This window comes from Embiotoca jacksoni, unplaced genomic scaffold (genome assembly GCF_022577435.1).
Source record: "Embiotoca jacksoni isolate LCO1_2020_lvr unplaced genomic scaffold, fEmbJac1.0.p SCAF_9, whole genome shotgun sequence".
NCBI lineage: Eukaryota > Metazoa > Chordata > Actinopteri > Embiotocidae > Embiotoca > Embiotoca jacksoni.
In genome coordinates, this window is record NW_027185447.1 from 8,495,281 (window position 1) to 8,513,347 (window position 18,067).

The following is an 18,067-nucleotide window of genomic DNA, read 5'->3' on the forward strand; positions in this document are numbered from 1 at the left end:
TCACATGGCACGTGGTTGCGTCGATGCATTTCTCAGTGCGCCCCTTTTGTTCGGCCTTCGAGGTGAATCCCTATGGTCAGACTTCAAAAGGTAAATCACGAATTTAAAACTTTGCGCTTTACACGAAAGACGGCATTCCCACATTAACAAAACTACCCACATAACGTTTGAGATCGGATTATAAAAGTTAATTTATATTTGATTGCGTGAAGTCAAACTATGAAGTAAAATATTTTGTATTTGAATTCTTGGCATCCCCACCAAGAAGTAGAAGTGCGCCCTCCCAACCCGATGATGTCATCTTTACAAGGTGAGCGGTTAATACATCACAACGCAGCAGCCATTTTGTTAGCTGGCTCGAGGTTACAGAGGTTAGCCGTGTGTAGCTGTAGATATGTTCTGGCAATTTCGCGCAGAAATTTCGTAGAATAAGTGAACTTGTTTGTGTTGCTGTTTCCGTAAAAACAAAAAAACAACCATTCGGCCGCCCGCTTGTAGACACAAGGACGACTTGTGTGTCCGTTAACGGTAAACAGCGCGGAGCTGGATGGTCATTCATTTTTCGAGCGGTTTGCTAGCTCACTAGCTAGCAGGCTAACTTGTTTACGTGTGACGTTTTTTTTTAGCGGTGAAAGAAAAACATTTGGCTTTTTATGGCCGCTCGCTATTGAATGTTAAATTAGTTTGCGGAGTGAGTTCGTCTGGCCTCGGGGCTGCCCCCCCTTTTCTTTTTTTTTGCTTTACGTGTGTTTAACCCGGTCAACAGAAGTTAACTTCAGCCGCGGTCGACGCTGGTACCTCGCGTGCACCGTCCCGGTGTTTACTAAACAAACAAACAAACAAACAACCTAAAAGCTCCTCGGGCCCGAGGCCGAGCCGTCCTGGACGCCATGTCAGAGCTGTACATCCGGGTGGCCGAGGATGAGAACGAGGAGCCCATGGAGATCCCCTCGGAGGACGACGGGACCGTCCTGCTGTCCTCGGTCGCGGCGCAGTTCCCCGGGGCTTGCGGGCTGCGTTACAGAAACCCGGAGTCCCAGTGCATGAGGGGTGTCCGGCTAGTGGAGGGTGTCCTGCATGCACCCGAGAACGACTGGGGGAACCTGGTCTATGTCGTCAACTACCCCAAAGGTGAGGCAGGTGTCGCTTTGAGTTGATCCGACTTTTATTACTGAAGCAACAACAAAAAAACAACAACAACCTGTCCACAAATTTATGTCCTTTTTTTGTTGTTGTTGTTTTTTTGTGCTACAACAACCAACGAAGTGTTAACAACAAGTGTGTTGAGAAAACCTCTCGGTGTTAGTCCGATATAATTTAACATCACCACAAACTGAAGCCTCCAAAAACAAAACAAGACTAGTTGTACCGGTGCTTCTGCAAGTCTTGTGGTGTTTGGTTTCCTCTTAAGTCGGTGAGAAAGTGCCACTTTATTTGAGTTTGTCTGATGTAAACCTCCTTATTCTTCACAGATAACAAGAGGAAAATGGATGAGATAGACGCTGCGTCAGCGGTGAAAATTAAGAGGGGCTTTCAGAAGACCTCCGATCTCATTGTCCTCGGGTTGCCTTGGAAAACATCAGAACAAGACCTGAAAGACTATTTCACCACCTTCGGGGAGGTCATCATGGTGCAGGTATGTTTTGTTCATCTGGCTCTGAACATTTTTGTCAAAACTGTCGGTGCTTTTAAAATGCGAGGCTTGAAGTCCAGTCGGGGTATACCTTCATATTTTCAATTAGCAGGGAAGCTCGCTGACTTGTCCTGCGTTTATTTCAGGTGAAGAGAGATGCAAAAACTGGCAACTCAAAAGGTTTTGGGTTTGTCCGGTTCACCGAGTATGAGACACAAACCAAAGTCATCGCTCAGAGACACATGATTGATGGACGATGGTGCGACTGCAAGCTTCCCAACTCAAAGGTGGGTTCAGTTTTTAACGCTTAATGATGTCAAAGACCTCCGGGTTCAGTTTCATAGAAATTGGGATCAGTTGATAAGATTTCTGGTGTCATCATTTACAACAGATGAAATACATCCGCTCTAATTTTGTTACGTAGGTTACTAACGATTAGATTTTGTAAAATAACTTGGTGAGCTGCATGGCTTTAAAATAACATGAATATAGATTATTTAAATTGTGGCCGTGCCTCTTTGTCCTTCAGGCTTGCCCAGATGAGCCCATGCGGAGCCGTAAAATCTTTGTTGGCCGCTGCACAGAGGACATGACAACTGATGAACTGAGGCAGTACTTCATGCAGTATGGTGAAGTCACTGACGTCTTTATCCCCAAACCTTTCCGGGCGTTTGCATTTGTCACATTTGCTGATGACCAGGTGAGAGCCATTATGCCACGTACTCATTCAAATATGAGCAGACGGCAAACATTTTAAATAAAATGGAAAAAGTAAGAAAGACCCATTCTTTGTTCAGATTATATCCATTGTATATATATATATATATATATATATATATATATATATATATATATATATATATATATATATATATATATATATAGTCCACTTCACAGTGGGCAAGTGGAGAGAGTGAACACGGCGCCTCTCACTATGTTACTGTTAGAAATATACAAAAATTTACAAGACGAGAAATTTGGTTTATGAACGAAAACGGTAAGAACTGTATTAAGTACGACATCACAATGAAAGCCGTAGATATGATGAACCTATAAAAGTTAGGAAAAGAAGTTAACAACAAAGACCGTGATGGTAATTCTCCCCCGACTTCGTTCTCAGGTCGCCCAGGCCCTGTGTGGAGAGGACTTGATCATCAAGGGTGTCAGCGTGCACATCTCCAACGCCGAGCCCAAACACAATAATAGTAGGCAAATGATGGATCGTGGGAGGTTTGGGGCTGGTGGGTTCAGTCAGGGCTATGGCAGTAACCGCGGCGGGCTGGGCAGTGGTAGCGGAGGGGTTAATTTTGGGGCTCTCGGCCTTAACCCGGCAATGGTGGCTGCTGCTCAGGCAGCGCTGCAGAGCAGTTGGGGAATGATGGGCATGCTGGCTAACCAGCAAGGTCTGACCACAACGGCAGGCACTGCCCCCACAACCCGAGATCAGACCTATAGCTCTGCCAGCACGAGTTACAGCAGCCCCAGCTCGGCTAGCCTCGGCTGGGCTGCAGGCACTAACACCCCCTCCAGCAGTGGCTTCAGCTCCGGGTTTGGCACGTCTATGGAATCTAAGTCTTCTAGTTGGGGAATGTAGATAGCTGCGAGTTGACCTTTTCTTTTGCTATTAGGCTAATCTGGTAAGTATACCCACAGGGTGGGGGGCGGGGGGGGTGGCTCATATCTTACGTTCGTATTATTTAAAAGAAAATACACTGCCTTTTATTTTGTTTGAAAATTTATACTTTTGTGTGACTGATCATGTAGTCATGCACTGAATGGGTGAAAAGTATAGTTTGTTAGTGGAGACGGCCACATTACCGTGTTTTACTTTTGAGGATATGTTACACAAAGATGATTGCATGCAAGATAAAATATTTATAAACATGCACGAGTATCTCGAGAGCGGCCCTCCCAGTCCCTTGTAAAATGAGCTTTCTTTAATTATATATATATGTGTGTGTGCATTTGATTGTATCTTTTTGTTTGTTTTTTGTTTGACATCTGTTGGAAACGCCTTCATGAAAATCTCTTCTGCAGTTCACCAACTCTTTCCCCAATTCCCGGGAGGAAGCGCCTCATTGGCAGCAATGTTCGGCCGATCTCAGTATCAATTCCCCTCCTCCAATGTGTAAATGCTTTGTCATCCAAGAACACAGCTTCACTCTGCATACACTGTGTTAGACGGTGGGTGTTGTCTTTTTTTCCTCTCCCCTTTTTTTTGGGATATAGAAATCTTGTCTGCTCTTGTCGCTTTTCGAGATCAATGAGTGGTGTTGGACCGAATGTGAAAGTGAACGAACGGGAGAGCAAAATGAAAGAAAGCAAGTGTGAGAAGGACTGTTTGTGCAGTTTTTCTGTTCTTTTTTTTTTTTTTCTTCTTTTTTTTTTTTTTTTTTTTGAAAGAGACAAATGCCTGCGAGAGTTGAGAAGAACCTGTGGCTTTGTGCGAGTGTGAGAGGAAGAAGCCAGTACGAGTGTGTTCCCAATGGCCATCACAAGGACATTTATTGCATCTCGAGATCCCTAAGGTCTCTGCTTTCTCTCATCGTTTACTAGCAACCTTAATTCTTTCAAATCGCAGTGAAAATGTCAAGTGCTTTGAGTATTTGTATCCCTTTGTAGCTTTCTCTTGCTGTCTGATTTGATGTGAATGCTGCGTCTGGTTGTGTGCTTTATTTTCTCCTTGTTACCACCCTTCTGTGTGAAAATGTGACTTTGTGCTAGTGAAGTCTGTGTGGGGGGGAGGAGGAGGGGGGGGACACTGAAAGTGTGTTGGAAGTTTGCACGTGAGCTCAGAGGTTGATGTGGTGAATGTTTGACAAGTTCCCATTGAAAGTTTGTGTTTGAAGTGGTTACGAATGCATTTTCTATGTTTTGTGAATCAAAGGGAAGTCTGAAATAAAAATTTGAATTTGACTAGGTATGATACGCTCTTGACAGTGACTTATTTCAGAAATTAATTGAACTGCCAACGCTTTAATTCACATGTATAGGGACCTCGGACATGGAAAGCCCAGGTTTTCGTCTGAATCCAGGTTGGAGTCAGTTACGCGGAAGATGAAGTGCCGGTGAAAACGACAGTGGAATTGCTGCAAGACTGCCTTAATCCTGAAAAGGATCTTCTCCACCTCACTAGCAAGAAACCGAGGACCATCCTAATATGAAATTTAGTTCACTGTCGAACCATACTCGACTATAATAAACTGAGGTATTATTTTTACGCCTACAGATGTCAGAATTAAGACCAAAGTTACACCTACTGTTTGGCAGTGATCATAACTTTGTCCTTTCCTTTTAACATGTGACACAAATCCTGCCTTCACTTTTGTCAGTGAATTGCTTTATTCTTTAACCTCCTAACAGCTACTGATTACTTGTGAAGTATTAACCAATAGTTTTTTTTTTTTTTTTTTTTTTTTTTCTCAATTTGGTCAGAAAGAATATATACACGGCAGGAAGTGTTCTTGTTATTTTGTTTACCTTGATTGTAAAGTGATTAAAAAAAACAAAACAAAATGTATGAGCTTACTGATTATCGAAGGGACGTTAACTGACTGAACATGCCAGCAGAAATTCACACCTTTTGTATTCAAATATTAGTATTGCATTGTAAAATAAACATTTTGAGTTTTTAATCTTCTGTCGTCTCTCAATGTAGATCAAATGTATTGTTTCTTGCTGGACTCCACCCGCGGCTGCAGCTGCTCTAGATCAGTGCCTTCGTCAGGTTTTCTTTGGGAGCTCAGATTTAGTCCTTTGTGTAAACTACGCTGAAGTGTTTTCATGCTGGCTGGTTGGTGGTTGTAGTTTCACTTATCTGCCTGTTGATGGTGCTTCTGGGCCATTTTTGTAGCTGGTGGGAAAACACACTTCCCAAGTTAACTTTTTATGTTTTGAAATCTATTCCGTATAACTTTGTGCTTGCAAGGAGTTGAGAGTTTTTGTGATTTGTCTTTGTATTTGAACATGTCTTTGCATGCCAAGGAATCTAAATGGGTAATTAGTAGGTCCTTAAAAAATATTTAAATTACAAAGCTTGCAAAGCGCCAACCTAAAATATATTCTTGATGGGCGTCTGAAGCTGCAGATATGAAAAACACTTTGTAATGATACTTTAGGAAATGGGTGTAAAATGTCCTATCTACCTGCGAACTGACGAGGTTCCTTAAAGGTTATTTTTGGTGTCAAATTATTTGAACTGAAAAGTTAACAAGATATGGGTATTATTTTCTATAACACTAAATTACAACCCCATTTCCCAAAAAGTTGAGAAGCTGTGTAAAATGTAAATAAAAAATGGAATGAGATGATTTGCAAATCATGTAAACTCATATTTAATGAAATATAGACCAACGACAACATATTGAATGTTTAAACTGAGAAGTATTATTGTATTATGAAAAATATGTGCTATTTTGACTTTGATGCAGCAATTGTGCAATTTATAGATGAAGCGACAAAATGTGTTCACAGAAAATGTTTTTTTTTTTTTTCGGAAATGTTCCTGAGCCCGTGCATTGATTTCCACCACAGAACGATGTCTGTATTTAATGCAGTGAGGACCAAAAGATCAAAGCCATCTCATATTGTTTTTTTTGTCCTTGTATTTCTCGAGTTTCTCTGAATCTTTTTATATTATGTACCATAGATAATGAAATTCCCAAACTCTTTGCAATTTTACCTCGAGAAACATTATTCTTAAATTGTGAAAGACAATTTAATGCAAATAGTGCATCAGAGTGGTGAACCTCTGCCTCTCTTTTTTTATACTCAATCATGTTACTGTGCCGTTGCCAGTTCACCTATTTTTTTTTATTTTTTTATTATTTTTTTTTAGCATTACACAACTTTTCCAGTCTTTTGTTGCCATTGTCACAATTTTTTTTTTTTTTAAATGTGTTGCTGCCATCAAACTCAAAATGAGCATACATTTTTCATAAAACAATAAAATGTCTCCGTTTCAGCATTTGATATATTGTCTCTGGCCTATTTTCAATCAAATATTTGTTTACGTGACTTGCAAATCATCACAATCTGTTTTTAATTTTACATTTTACACCGCCTCCCAACCTTTGGGGAAATTTTGGACACCTAAATGCTTTAAAGGTCTAGCGTTTTAATATGTGGTCAAACTGAAGAAAACCTTTTAGAGAACGCAGTTTTAACCTGTGTAGGCCACATATAGATCAAGTCCTGATCCGTTTTTATTATTATTTAAGAATAGTGCTAGTAACAGAAAAGATTTTCTCAATAATAATATATTCATATTATTATTATTGAGAAAAGGCAGCGGGGTCGTTAAAGTCCTGCGTGTTTCAAATAGGACAGACAGCAGAGTTTGAATTAATGTTCTTTCTTCCCATTGCTAGCAGCTTTAGGAGATCTACCAGTGTGGTCCGTCCACAGAAACGATCTGGTTTCTGAATCATGTCTGCCAGCTACTCACTTAGGAAATCCCCTGGATTCATGTATCCAAACTGTGGCGCAGTCATTCCTGAAAACATTTCCTCTCACTTTCTCCTTCCCTTCCTGCAGTTTCCAATGAAAGGCAAACTCTGGATCAACTTTGGTTTTATAGCTTTAAAATGTTCTTGCGAGTCTGCGCAGGCAGAGAGGAAGGTCCGCACACAAGGCAGCGCAACGAAAATAGGTAGGAATTTCTGAAACTGGGCCTCTCATTGTCCGACCGTACAAGAGTTATGCAAAAAAAAAAAAAAAAGCAGCAAAGAAAATCCCAGATAAGTCATCATAGTAAGACGACGTTGACAAAGGTACTATCACCTCTGATTGTGTGACAGTCCCTGTGTCTCATTGAGTCTCCGTCGTGTCTCTGACAGTGAACTCTAAAGAACTGTCTCATTATGACCGCTCTGCTCAAGTCTGCTGAAGATTTATTTTTGTTTTTTTTACCACTGCTGCCTGATTCAAAGATCCTCATTCATCAATGTTATCCAGTTGAGGTTACAGGGATAATTATATTTTTTCTTAAATTATATACTTTTTTTTTTTTTTTTTTTTAATTCTGTTTCAAAACAAGTAGCGGATCGCTCTTAAAAGTGCACACCTCAACTAAGCGTTCAACGTTTAAAGAGCAAATTTTATATTCTGTATATTTTTCTGATGCATTAACAAGTGCGAGGGAAACATTGTGAGAATCACTTAACTGATCCTGCTCACAGACGAACTAGGTTAGCGGTTGTATACACAAGAAGGCTTTTCCTTATTTGATCGCAGACAGAGAGACATTGAAGATCCTCTAACGATCTCTCTCTCTCTCTCTCTCTCTCTCTTCCGCCTCCTACTTCATTATACATCACCATGCTGTCTGTCTGTCTGTCTGTCTGTCTGTCTGGTGTCTCTTCCTGCTTTGTCTACAGATGACTCAGTGGTCTCGTCTTCCACCTGCTCCGTCGTCACTGAGCTCTGAAAGCCTCTCGTGCTCTGATGCAACTTCTGTATGAAAGGTCTCATTAAGAATGCAAGGCCTTAATTGTGGAGGACGGTCAGTCAGTGAACTTCACTTTATAAAAAAAACACACAAAAAAAACAAAAGGAGCAACCGGTTTATGATATTTGAACTGTAAGACACAGCATGTTAATGGCTACGTTTATAATGCTTTTGTCCTGCCGTGTTCCCATTCAGGATCAAAGCTCGGACCACGAGGAGTCAGACAAGGAGGTCCTTGAAGTGTCCCGAAGATGGACGAATTAGAAGCCTTGAAGTTAACGTCAATGGGGGGGGGGGGGGCAAATCCCCGAAGCTCTCGCAGCACGGGAGGGGGGGGGGGGGGGGGGGGGGGCACGGAAGCGCGGCTTTGTTTACGCTTTAACAGCAGGTGTAAGAACAGCTGTGACGCTCTCCCGTCAGGTACAACTCCCGCACCCTGCTGTGTGGGAGTGAAAGCACTCGTGTTGGCACATTTATTTCAGCAGCTGAGAATCAACCGACGAAGAGTTTTAGAGAGTGCAGCTGGGAAGAGCAGTCCTCGGAGGATTATATTCACGTTTTGATTTGGTTCTTAGACATTTGTTCACTGATCAATTTCTTGATTTTTATTTGACTTCCTTTCCCAGTTTTTACATGTATTCACTGTCGGAGCATCAACAGGTGTGACAGCACACAGTCATTTATATCAGTAACTCACTAGAAATGGTGCATTTTCTCTTATTTGAGTATGTTTTATGCCTTAGTTTGGAAATGAAGTGTCGACAATGACAGGAAATGAGGGGGAAGGAAGAAAGGGGAAGATATGCAACAGTCTCAGCTGGACGCCAGTCAGGATTTATTGCAGTTCATAGTCATTACTTTAACATAAAGGAAGCATGAAGCCAAAATATGCCAACAACTGCTCACCTCCGGTTGAATCTAACAGTTTCAGGTCTTTTAATCCGTCACGAAGCTTGAAGAGGAAACTCTTCTCACTATGTCAAAAGACAAAAGAAAATAAAGAAATCCTCAGTAAAGCTGCTGCATTCTGTGTATCGTGACAGAACAAAGAGAGAACACACATTTTTTTCAATGTTTCCCGTTGTAATTTTGAGGCTTCACTGTCGCATTTACTGTTTATTTTCACCCAAACGTGTTAATTAAATAATCTCTAACAATAGATTGCAGTCCAATAGAACAACCTTCAAAACTTGCTGCATTTGAATCTCTGGTCATTGTTAAGAAATTCACTAAAGTGGCAGCAGAGTCTGTTGCAGAGGCCTAGCCTACATTATGTTGTATAGCTTCATGTTAGTGTCCACCAAAACACTGAGGGGTTTGTTTTCTCTTTAACATGAGTTTCTTGGTAGTGAATTACTGTCATTGTTTAAAAAAGAAACATGCGTCAGTGTCCATGGGCCCCCTGCTGGACAACCACTGAAAGGACAACATGATACATTTCAGTGGACATTTCTCTTCAGGACCCCACGAACTGTAAATTCTCACATCCACTAAAATGGTTATATTAATAGTTCAGTCTCCAAGGCGGTTGTATCAAAAGTCCATCACAAATATTATGTTAATTCACATCCGTTGTGCAGCAACAGATTAAAACATTTTCAACCACTAGAATAATCCCATTATAGTGCCTTGCAGTCTTGTTGGACTTCTGCACTTTGTAGTGTGTATTAATGATGTCATGAATTAATGTCTTTATTTCCCTAATTCAGACGTGCATTGATACACACTGCGTGATCCATTGGCCTTTCACCTGTAAATCATGCATGCATATCAGGGCAGCTTCTGTAACGTGTTGCCTTATTTGAAGCTACACACAAACCCACCTCAATCCTGTTTACAGCACCCAGAGAGTAAGGACCATTCAAGCGAATTATAAAGGGATTGACATCTTTATTTAGCCTAATACAGCACAGTACATGGTTCGCCTTAATCCAGTGTTAACACCATGAACCCTGGGCCCAACATGACTGGTGAGCGATAGCCTGGCAGCCAGCATCACATCCAGATGGAGTCAACACTTTGCTGTTCCCCCTTCTCCTGACTATCACTATACCTAAACACACAGGAGGGGAGAGAGTTTACAACACACACAAACTATGGTTGCACTTCGATAAATAAAACTGCAGCGAGTCTTTGAGAGGAGTAAAAAGTTGGATGAAAGTGATTGTTGGGTGGGTTGGTCTCAAATGTTCAGGTTAGAAAAGGTGGAATGTGTCATCCTCGGCCTTCCATCTTGTTGGGTTTTTTGTGTTTTTTTTTTTGTTTTAATGGTGAAGCTTGTCCTTAAGCATTATAGGATGAAGAGGAGACATTTCCACCATGGCCTGTCCAGTTGGTGTGGATGAAATGACCGGGGTCTGAAAGCAGCTCGTATGTGTGGGCTCCAAAGTAGTCCCTCTGGGCCTGGAAAAAAAACAAAACACCATGTTCACTTTCAAAATAAGAATGCAGCTCATGATTCATTTCAGTACCGTTACACCAACAGATATTAAATCTACAAAGACAAAAAAAAAAAAATGAATCAAACCTCACATTTAAAACCAAAAATAATTGGCATTTCTGCTTGATCATTACTCAAAAATTGGCAATATTTTTCTGCTATTCATTTATATACACAGACACAGAGCGAGTCAGGGTAGTTCCAAACGCACAGTTTACACCAACAGGCTCTTAAAGCCTCCAGATCCCAACAACACACACAGCTACACGCGATCTTTTTTAATCCGTGACACGTCAGCACTCGGCCATATGCTCAGTGATCACTGCTCTGCAGCTTCCACACCGTCGTCTCACCTGCAGGAGGTTGGCAGGCAGCTTCTCGTGTCTGTAGCCGTCATAGAAGGACAGAGCTGTGGTGAAACAGGGCATGGGGATGCCATGCTGGACTCCAGTGCTGATTGTTCTGCGCCATGACTCCTAAAGCAGTAAAATGGAGTTCAGTTTGTGTTTATGACAGACAATCTTCACAGGGTTAACTCGGTTTCTAGTGACCAAGACTTGAGCAGATTCAAACTACATTCAGTCTAATCAGCTCAAGTCGTTTCCAGTTTCATTCTTGCAGGTCTCATGTCTGTTTGACACTATGTGGAATACCTGCTGAATCTATGTGGACTCACAGTCGGCTCTCATCATCTTTGTGTTTTTGATGATGAGAGAATGAATTGTGAAGAGCAGAAAAAAAAGAAAAAAAAAAGACATTTATGGCTCCTCTGTAACCGGTTTATGCTTAAGCTGCTGCCAGTGCTGACGTTTCCTCTTTACTTGGGCTGTTTGGGTTGACTCAAGTCTGACTGCCTTCAGACAGTTTAGATTAAATGTATCCTTTCCTCTTAATAACAATGTGAAGAGAAGTCACCAGACTCGAGTTTGAAAATGACCTGTCAAAAATCTCACACTACTGAGGATGAAGCAAACGAGAGGGACCGTTGCTTCACTCGTTCCTTTTCAAAAAAAAAAAAAAAAAAAGAGGAAACAACTTTACTTCGTGTCTTTGCCAATGTGTGTGTTGCAGGTTGTTGTTCAGCCACTTCCTCCTTCCTCATACCTGACAGTCCTGCACAGCGTTACTGAAGAAATTGTCCAGCAGTAAGTTCTGCAGCTTGGCGTCCCTGTCGAACGCTTCTTTGATTTTACCCAGGAAAACGCTGCGGGGGAGGAGAGACAGCAGTGTTAGCAAACAGAGGGAACAGGGAAATAAGAAAATTAATTATTATCTACATTTAATTACAACATACTGGTGATCAAACCTTCAGATAAGCTCAATGCTCTTTGAAAACCTACTCCCTGCTGGTTGGCCAGTGACTACACTCCAAGTCATACAGGGTGTTATATTGTATTTAGGATTACACAATGTCTGTCAGATTACACAAAGCAAACTAGTGTCACTAACATTATTTCCTCATTCTTCTCTCAATCTGATTTTATAGGAAGGGTCATATTTTATTTTTACAGCATTACAACACGGGGCAGTAACAAAAACATCTTTATAACTTTTATGGCTCCGCATCAAGATTTTTTTCTTACAGACTAAAAAGAAGACATCATGCAACTAAAATCCCAAACGGTCAAAAATTTTAAGTGAATTACATCAACGAGAACTTCTTTTATTCTTCTTTTTTTTTTTTTTTCCAAGAAGTTCTTTCTCAGACAACCTGACCACTTTTTTCACCATCAGTGTCGAAGCGCTTTGCACAAGACGGCAGTGAGGCAAACTTTAGAAATGAGGACACATGAGGTTAAAAGTACCTTCGGATGATGCAACCTCCTCTCCACATCAGAGCGATGCCTCCGTAGTTCAGTGTCCAACTGAATTCTTTGGCAGCTTGCCACAGCAGCATGAAACCCTGTGCGTAGGAAATGATCTTGGAGGCATAAAGGGCCTGTAGGAAAAAAAAAAAAAAATGAAGTTTGTTCTTTTATAAATGACATCATTTGAAATACATACAGGTCACAGTAAAAATTAAAAAAGTGAATTTTACATTTATAAATGTAATAGGAGGCAGCTAAAACTTGCAGTTCTGTGCTGCAGATTGGTTACAAATGTTTGTATTAATAGTTTTAATTACCGCCGCACCGCTTGTTTAAAGAGAAACACTTTTTCAGAGCTGCTGCAAAAATTTAATTGCAGTTTTAACCTAATTAACTGTGGCTCTGTTATTTTTTTTTTTTTTTCTCCTCATCTCCTGTGGTTTGCAGTAATGGTGCCTTTTTACGTCACATGTCTGAATATACGAATGTGGACCAAACACTGCTCCTGTGGCGCGTGAATGCGGGACCAGGGCGAAGCTGCAACGTTTTTGAGACGGTATTTCAAGTTGCGTCACTTCATCAACATCAGCACCCGAGTTACACACATTTTTTTCTGGCGTTTCACAACAGACTTCAGACTTGAACAAAGAGAGCACGTCCAAATTTCATGTCCAAATTTTGGAGAACAGAAAGAAGTCCCAGGGAGCGATCTGGCAAGTAGGGATGGTGGGGAGGAACGATTGTGTTGTTGAAGGTGAGAAACTTGCTTATTTTCATTGCGGTGTGGAGCAGGCACCGAGTGCCATCGTGGCGCAGTTCAGATCGCTTGCACTGAATGTTTTCCCCTTAGGAACCTCAGAGCGTCACAGTAGAACTCGGTGTTGACAGTCTGACCTCTGTGGACGGATTCACGGCGCACAGACCTGTAAATGTTAAAGAAAACCCACCTGGTCGTGGGCCTGAGCTGATGCAGCTTTTTTACGTGACGTTCTGCCCCTCTTGAAACACGAATACTACTCAAACACCTCGCCTGGCTCGTTGCCGCTGTTCTTAGGAAGCATTTCAAGGGTTTATGTTGCCGATTTCCAAAGTTTTAAAAGCAGGCGCCTCCAGACCAGTGGTCACAAAAACGTGTGAAAATCAGATGCTGATGTTGAACAAGCGCCATGACTTGAATTACTTCCTCAAAAAGGTTATAACGTCTCTCTGCTCCGTGCACATCACAGTGCTGCGCTGCACTCGCAATGTAACAGGAGCAGTACATGAACCTTTTGATTTCCCCTCATATGTACCATGTTTCAGTGCCTCTCGACAGATGTGTTTTTAAACTGCTCCACATGCTTTACGTGGTGTACATCATACTGCGTGTTCTACCTTTCTAATGTCCTCCAGGAAGGCAGCCTTGTTGCCGCTGAATTTAACCCCCTGTGGCCCTGAAAGGCTGCGGCTGGCCTCCACTCTCTCATCCTTCAGAGAGGACAGGCATCTGGCAAAGACAGCCTCCCCTGAGACACAGAGAGGGAGGGGGGGATGGAGGGAGGTAGGGAGGGAGGATGGAAGGGGGATGGAAGGGGGATGGAAAAAACAGAGGCAGACAAACTTAGCTCTCTGCACACATCACATGATTTGAGCATTACACAAAAAAACAGAGCAGTACACATAGAAAGCAAGACAGTAATTTAGATTTCCCCGAAACCTCTAATGACAATTTATTCCACAGTAGCCAATGCCAAGTCACCGCAACACTATGCTGTCGGAGACCGTGACCAAGCATGACTCGGCGGTATTTATAATCCTGTTTTGAGGCAGGTGTGTCAACCCTACATCGGGAAAAGAAAAAAACCTGTCGTTTCCCTCCCACCGTGTCAAGACAAGAGGGGAAAAAAAAAAACCTGTTGGGTCAGCATGACTTGCTAAAAGAAAAAGAAAAGAAAAAAAACACCACAGTGTGGTGATGCAATGGATTGACAGAAACTGTAGTGAACTCCAGTAGCGAGGAATGTTATCCCTACTGGATCAGAAATCAAGCCATGTGCACTGTACTGCTGCATGCTGACGGGCTCAGTTCTTACACAATGAAGCCTTTTGTTTCTGCACTCATCTCTGGCACAAGGGGACCTCCAGCAGTGTCAGGGACCGAGCAAACCAAACTCATTTTTCTCTACTACCATAACACTCAGGTGCAGCACCAAAGAGCTTTTTAACAACACTTAAGCCACTGTAAACTTTGTTTGTTGACGATTACTTTTATGGCTGAAAGTGCATTTTATATTTGTCTAAGATTAGGTGAAAATACATAGGCGTTAGTCAAATAACTGCCCATCACTACCACGGCACATAAACCCTCCAGAAACCAGGGAAAACCTTCGCATACATCCGATATGACAGTCCAGACTGCGTTACAAAATATCTACATTCAAATTTTCACATAGTCCACCCCATTAGTCTCTTCAACTTCAACCACACACACCCTAAAAAAAGGTGGACATCCACTCTGCAGAGCTGAGCTCACGACACCCGTTTGAATATTAATCTTGCTGGTTGCCATCCACGGCTGTTTCTAAAACAGTCGCAGCAAACACCAAAGCCAAATCCCCCTTAAGAGATGAGCTGGCAATCAGAAAAGCCTTCAATCTTCTTAGGGGCAGCCACGTATTGATCAGCGTCTCTAGAAGAGGCTCACGGGCCAAGCGGGGTGTTTGTTGACTGAAAAAGCTAAACATTAGCCCAGTGAACGGGTTCCATCAGGGCCTCCTGCCCTTTAATTTGGCAACACCGCCTTTACAGGTGTGATGTAATGCCTTTTGCCACATTATAATGACAAAGACTTTTTTACTGGAAGCAGACAGCAGAGAAGGAAACAAGATACTTCCTCATCTACAAGTCTTACCGATCAAAGTGACAGGTGTGCCGTACTCGAGGGCTGAGACGGCCGTCCACTTCCCCGTGCCTTTCTGTCCGGCACTGTCACGTATCTTAGGCAGCAGATGTGTACCGTCAGAGTCCCTGTATTTAAGGATATTGGCTGTGATCTCAATCAGGAAGGAGTCCAGCTCTGTCTTGTTCCAGCTCTCGAAAGCCTGCAGGGAAATGAAATACACTCAACCACATTGTTTCTTTGTTTTAGTTCGTATCACGTGGTAAGATTTTTGTGAGAAAAAATTGTGAGAATTATGTTGTAGAGGTACAACACAAACAAACAAACACACACACACCTGTGCCATCTCATCGTGGTCCATACCCAGAACATCCTTCATCAGGTGATAGGCCTCGCAGATCAGCTGCATGTCTCCGTACTCAATGCCATTGTGGACCATTTTCACAAAATGACCAGCACCCTCATCTCCAACCTTCCCAGGCAACGCAAGATATTTGTAAGAAGACTTCACATAATAATACCTACTACATCCTAAATAAGCATCAACATAAACACCATTCAAAAATAAACCCTACTCACCCAATCACAGCAGGGCTCTCCTGTCCCGACCTTGGCGGCGATGCCCTGGAAGATGTCTTTTATGTGTGGCCTGAAAAATAAACAGCAGCAAGTGTTCAAATTGATTAACGGACACATGAACCTTCACTGATATTCAGCTTTAACAGGTCACACGCATGTTCAGATGAATCAGTACTACTGCGACAGACTCACCAGGCCTCTTTATGTCCCCCGGGCATGAGTGAGGGTCCGTATCGTGCCCCCTCCTCTCCACCACTCACTCCGCTGCCAACAAACAGCAGGTTCTTCTCTTTCAGACTCTGGCACCGCCGCTGTGTGACAGAAACACATCAGAACCATGAGGATATCCTCAGGGAGGAATACAGAGCTTCTGCTAAACAATGATTCTGGATGACTTACTGTTGTGTCTCTATACTCGGAGTTGCCTCCATCGATGATGATGTCCCCGGCCTCAAGGAGAGGAACCTGAGAAAGAGCAGATGAAGCACAAAGCTGATAAGTCTAACGGGGCAGGATGAAGATTTTCCACAACTATTCTCAGATTTCAGTTCAAACTACCGACCAGTTTGACAATGAAGTCATCCACAGCCTGTCCGGCCTTCACCAGCAGGATGATCCTCCTGGGCTTCTTCAGCTTGGACACCATGTCCTCCAGGGACTCGGCTCCGATCACCTTGGAGCCCTTGGCCTCGTTCTGCAGGAAGTCGTGCACCTTGGACACGGTTCGGTTGTAGGCGCAGACCTGTTGGAGAGGTATTATTGAGTGAAACGGAAGGGAAATTTGTTTTTCCAGGAGTGGTGGAGATAAACACGGAGGCCATCATCTTACCACGAAGCCGTGATCGTTCATGTTCATGACGAGGTTCTGGCCCATGACGGCCAAACCAATCAGGGCAATGTCTGCTCTGTGGAAACAATAATCACATTTTAGTGAGGGCCTGATGGGCAGCTGGCCTCAGGCCGAACACCAACCAGCACTGGTACAGCTTCCTATTGTGAACCCATCAGTTTAATGTAGTTTTACCACAAGTAAAATGTTCACATGGACTTCAGAATCTACACTTTAAAGCTGCCTGTCATTTCCCAGAGTACATAGCAATCTCTGTGTCGGTCATCCCGTTTAATTTACACGTCAAATATCATGCCACAAATGTCTACTAAACACTGAAGCTGGATCACAAGACAAGAGCAGCGTTTACACCAGCTGACATAGAAGAGAAAACACGACAAGTGATTTAACCCCATGTATCAGCTACAACTTCTCCACCTCCTCGTCTGTCTACGGAAGTGAAAACTCAGCAGAGAACTTACTTTGCCATCGTGATCTGTGGGAAAGTAGCTGGAAGGAAAGTGTCCAAATGATAGTGAGTCCAACACGGTCCTTCACTCCACTCGCTTTTCACTTCCTCGTTCGCCTCTAAAGTTGACGAAGAAGCTTACGTACGCCCACGTAGAGTATTCACCAATCAGAGGGCGCCGACGAAGTGAAGCGATGCTGGTCGCGGTTTCTGATTGGTGTAGGATCCTGAGCAGAGGTAGCCGTTCTCCCATTGGCTGATCTGGCAGTCCCTCGTGACACGTCAGCGCACGCACACACACACACACACACACAACACGAGTATAAATGGCGACTTATAGCAGGAATATATATATATATATATATATATATTATGTATATAAAATGACACGTATTGTAGAACTCGATGCAATTAACACTTTAGGTTAAAAAGCAGTAACTCTGCTGCTTTGCGCTCCGACTGCTCCACATTAAACACACTGCACAGCGCAATCATTTGTTTCTATATGAACCATTTATGTTCAGATTCAGCATCAATAGTAATGCACCGATAATACATTGACAAAGGTTAAACGTACTATTTGGCTTACAAAGACGCAGTGTCACGTTTAAGATGTTAAGCAGTGTGATTTAAACACTTGATTACCAAAGAAATAAAATAGGCAAATCTCACACACAAAGCAAAATGAGAGCAATGTAATATAATGTGCATGAATGTAGAAATATATATATATTTTTCTGTATCCCTGATGAATCATTTCACAAGCCATGGACTGGAAACCACTATACCAAACTGTGATGGTGGAGTCAGACATTGACTGGGGTTGTGTACTTAAGTACATATTTGAGGTCAAAGTAAAGCTTCATGGAAATATGGGTCGAATGAACAAAACTGAGTATTGGACATTAAATTAGGAAATGTGAAAACTTGACAGCATGACTAACTAAAAGCTTAATATCAACTGACGAGGTCTCAAGTCAGTC

The 18,067-nt window shown here is 42.4% G+C and overlaps 2 protein-coding genes across 5 annotated transcripts; one reads left to right on the forward strand and one right to left on the reverse strand.

Annotated features, from left to right (window-relative positions):
* The first annotated feature begins 337 nt into the window (after window positions 1–337).
* On the forward strand, window positions 338–5,268 carry tardbpa (TAR DNA binding protein a). Of its 4 annotated transcripts, XR_011177835.1 has the most exons (7): window positions 340–1,131; window positions 1,473–1,636; window positions 1,780–1,920; window positions 2,163–2,333; window positions 2,754–2,838; window positions 3,671–3,817; window positions 4,627–5,268. XR_011177835.1 is itself a non-coding variant. In XM_069140493.1 (6 exons), the coding sequence occupies exons 1-6, from the start codon at window positions 891–893 to the stop codon at window positions 4,692–4,694; spliced, it is 870 nt and encodes a 289-aa protein (XP_068996594.1). In that variant the 5' UTR covers window positions 339–890; the 3' UTR covers window positions 4,695–5,268. The 4 variants fall into 4 exon arrangements, 3 of the variants coding, with proteins under 3 accessions (XP_068996592.1, XP_068996594.1, XP_068996593.1); XM_069140493.1 differs by lacking the exon at window positions 3,671–3,817 and having other exon boundaries at window positions 339–1,131; XM_069140492.1 differs by having other exon boundaries at window positions 3,671–5,268.
* A 4,683-nt stretch (window positions 5,269–9,951) lies between these two features.
* Window positions 9,952–17,209, reverse strand: pgd (phosphogluconate dehydrogenase). Its single transcript, XM_069141109.1, has 13 exons — window positions 17,098–17,209; window positions 16,616–16,691; window positions 16,349–16,528; window positions 16,186–16,251; window positions 15,979–16,097; window positions 15,787–15,856; window positions 15,545–15,679; window positions 15,220–15,409; window positions 13,704–13,834; window positions 12,327–12,460; window positions 11,626–11,725; window positions 10,875–10,997; window positions 9,952–10,484 (listed from the first exon to the last, which is right to left on the reverse strand). The coding sequence occupies exons 1-13, from the start codon at window positions 17,103–17,105 to the stop codon at window positions 10,365–10,367; spliced, it is 1,452 nt and encodes a 483-aa protein (XP_068997210.1). The 5' UTR covers window positions 17,106–17,209; the 3' UTR covers window positions 9,952–10,364.
* Between the last annotated feature and the right edge of the window lie 858 nt (window positions 17,210–18,067).

What these genes read in the sequence shown, in the direction of transcription:
- pgd (XM_069141109.1), bottom strand. An exon ending in CCGAGTATAGAGACACAACA is followed by an intron (nt 16,098 to 16,185) that starts GTAAGTCATCCA and finishes TCTGTCACACAG; the next exon opens with CGGCGGTGCCAGAGTCTGAA. An exon ending in GGAGGTTGCATCATCCGAAG is followed by an intron (nt 11,726 to 12,326) that starts GTACTTTTAACC and finishes CCTCCCCCGCAG; the next exon opens with CGTTTTCCTGGGTAAAATCA.
- tardbpa (XM_069140491.1), top strand. Translation starts at nt 891, where the DNA reads ATGTCAGAGCTGTACATCCGGGTGGCCGAGGATGAGAACGAGGAGCCC. An exon ending in GGGAGGTCATCATGGTGCAG is followed by an intron (nt 1,637 to 1,779) that starts GTATGTTTTGTT and finishes CGTTTATTTCAG; the next exon opens with GTGAAGAGAGATGCAAAAAC. An exon ending in TCACATTTGCTGATGACCAG is followed by an intron (nt 2,334 to 2,753) that starts GTGAGAGCCATT and finishes CTTCGTTCTCAG; the next exon opens with GTCGCCCAGGCCCTGTGTGG.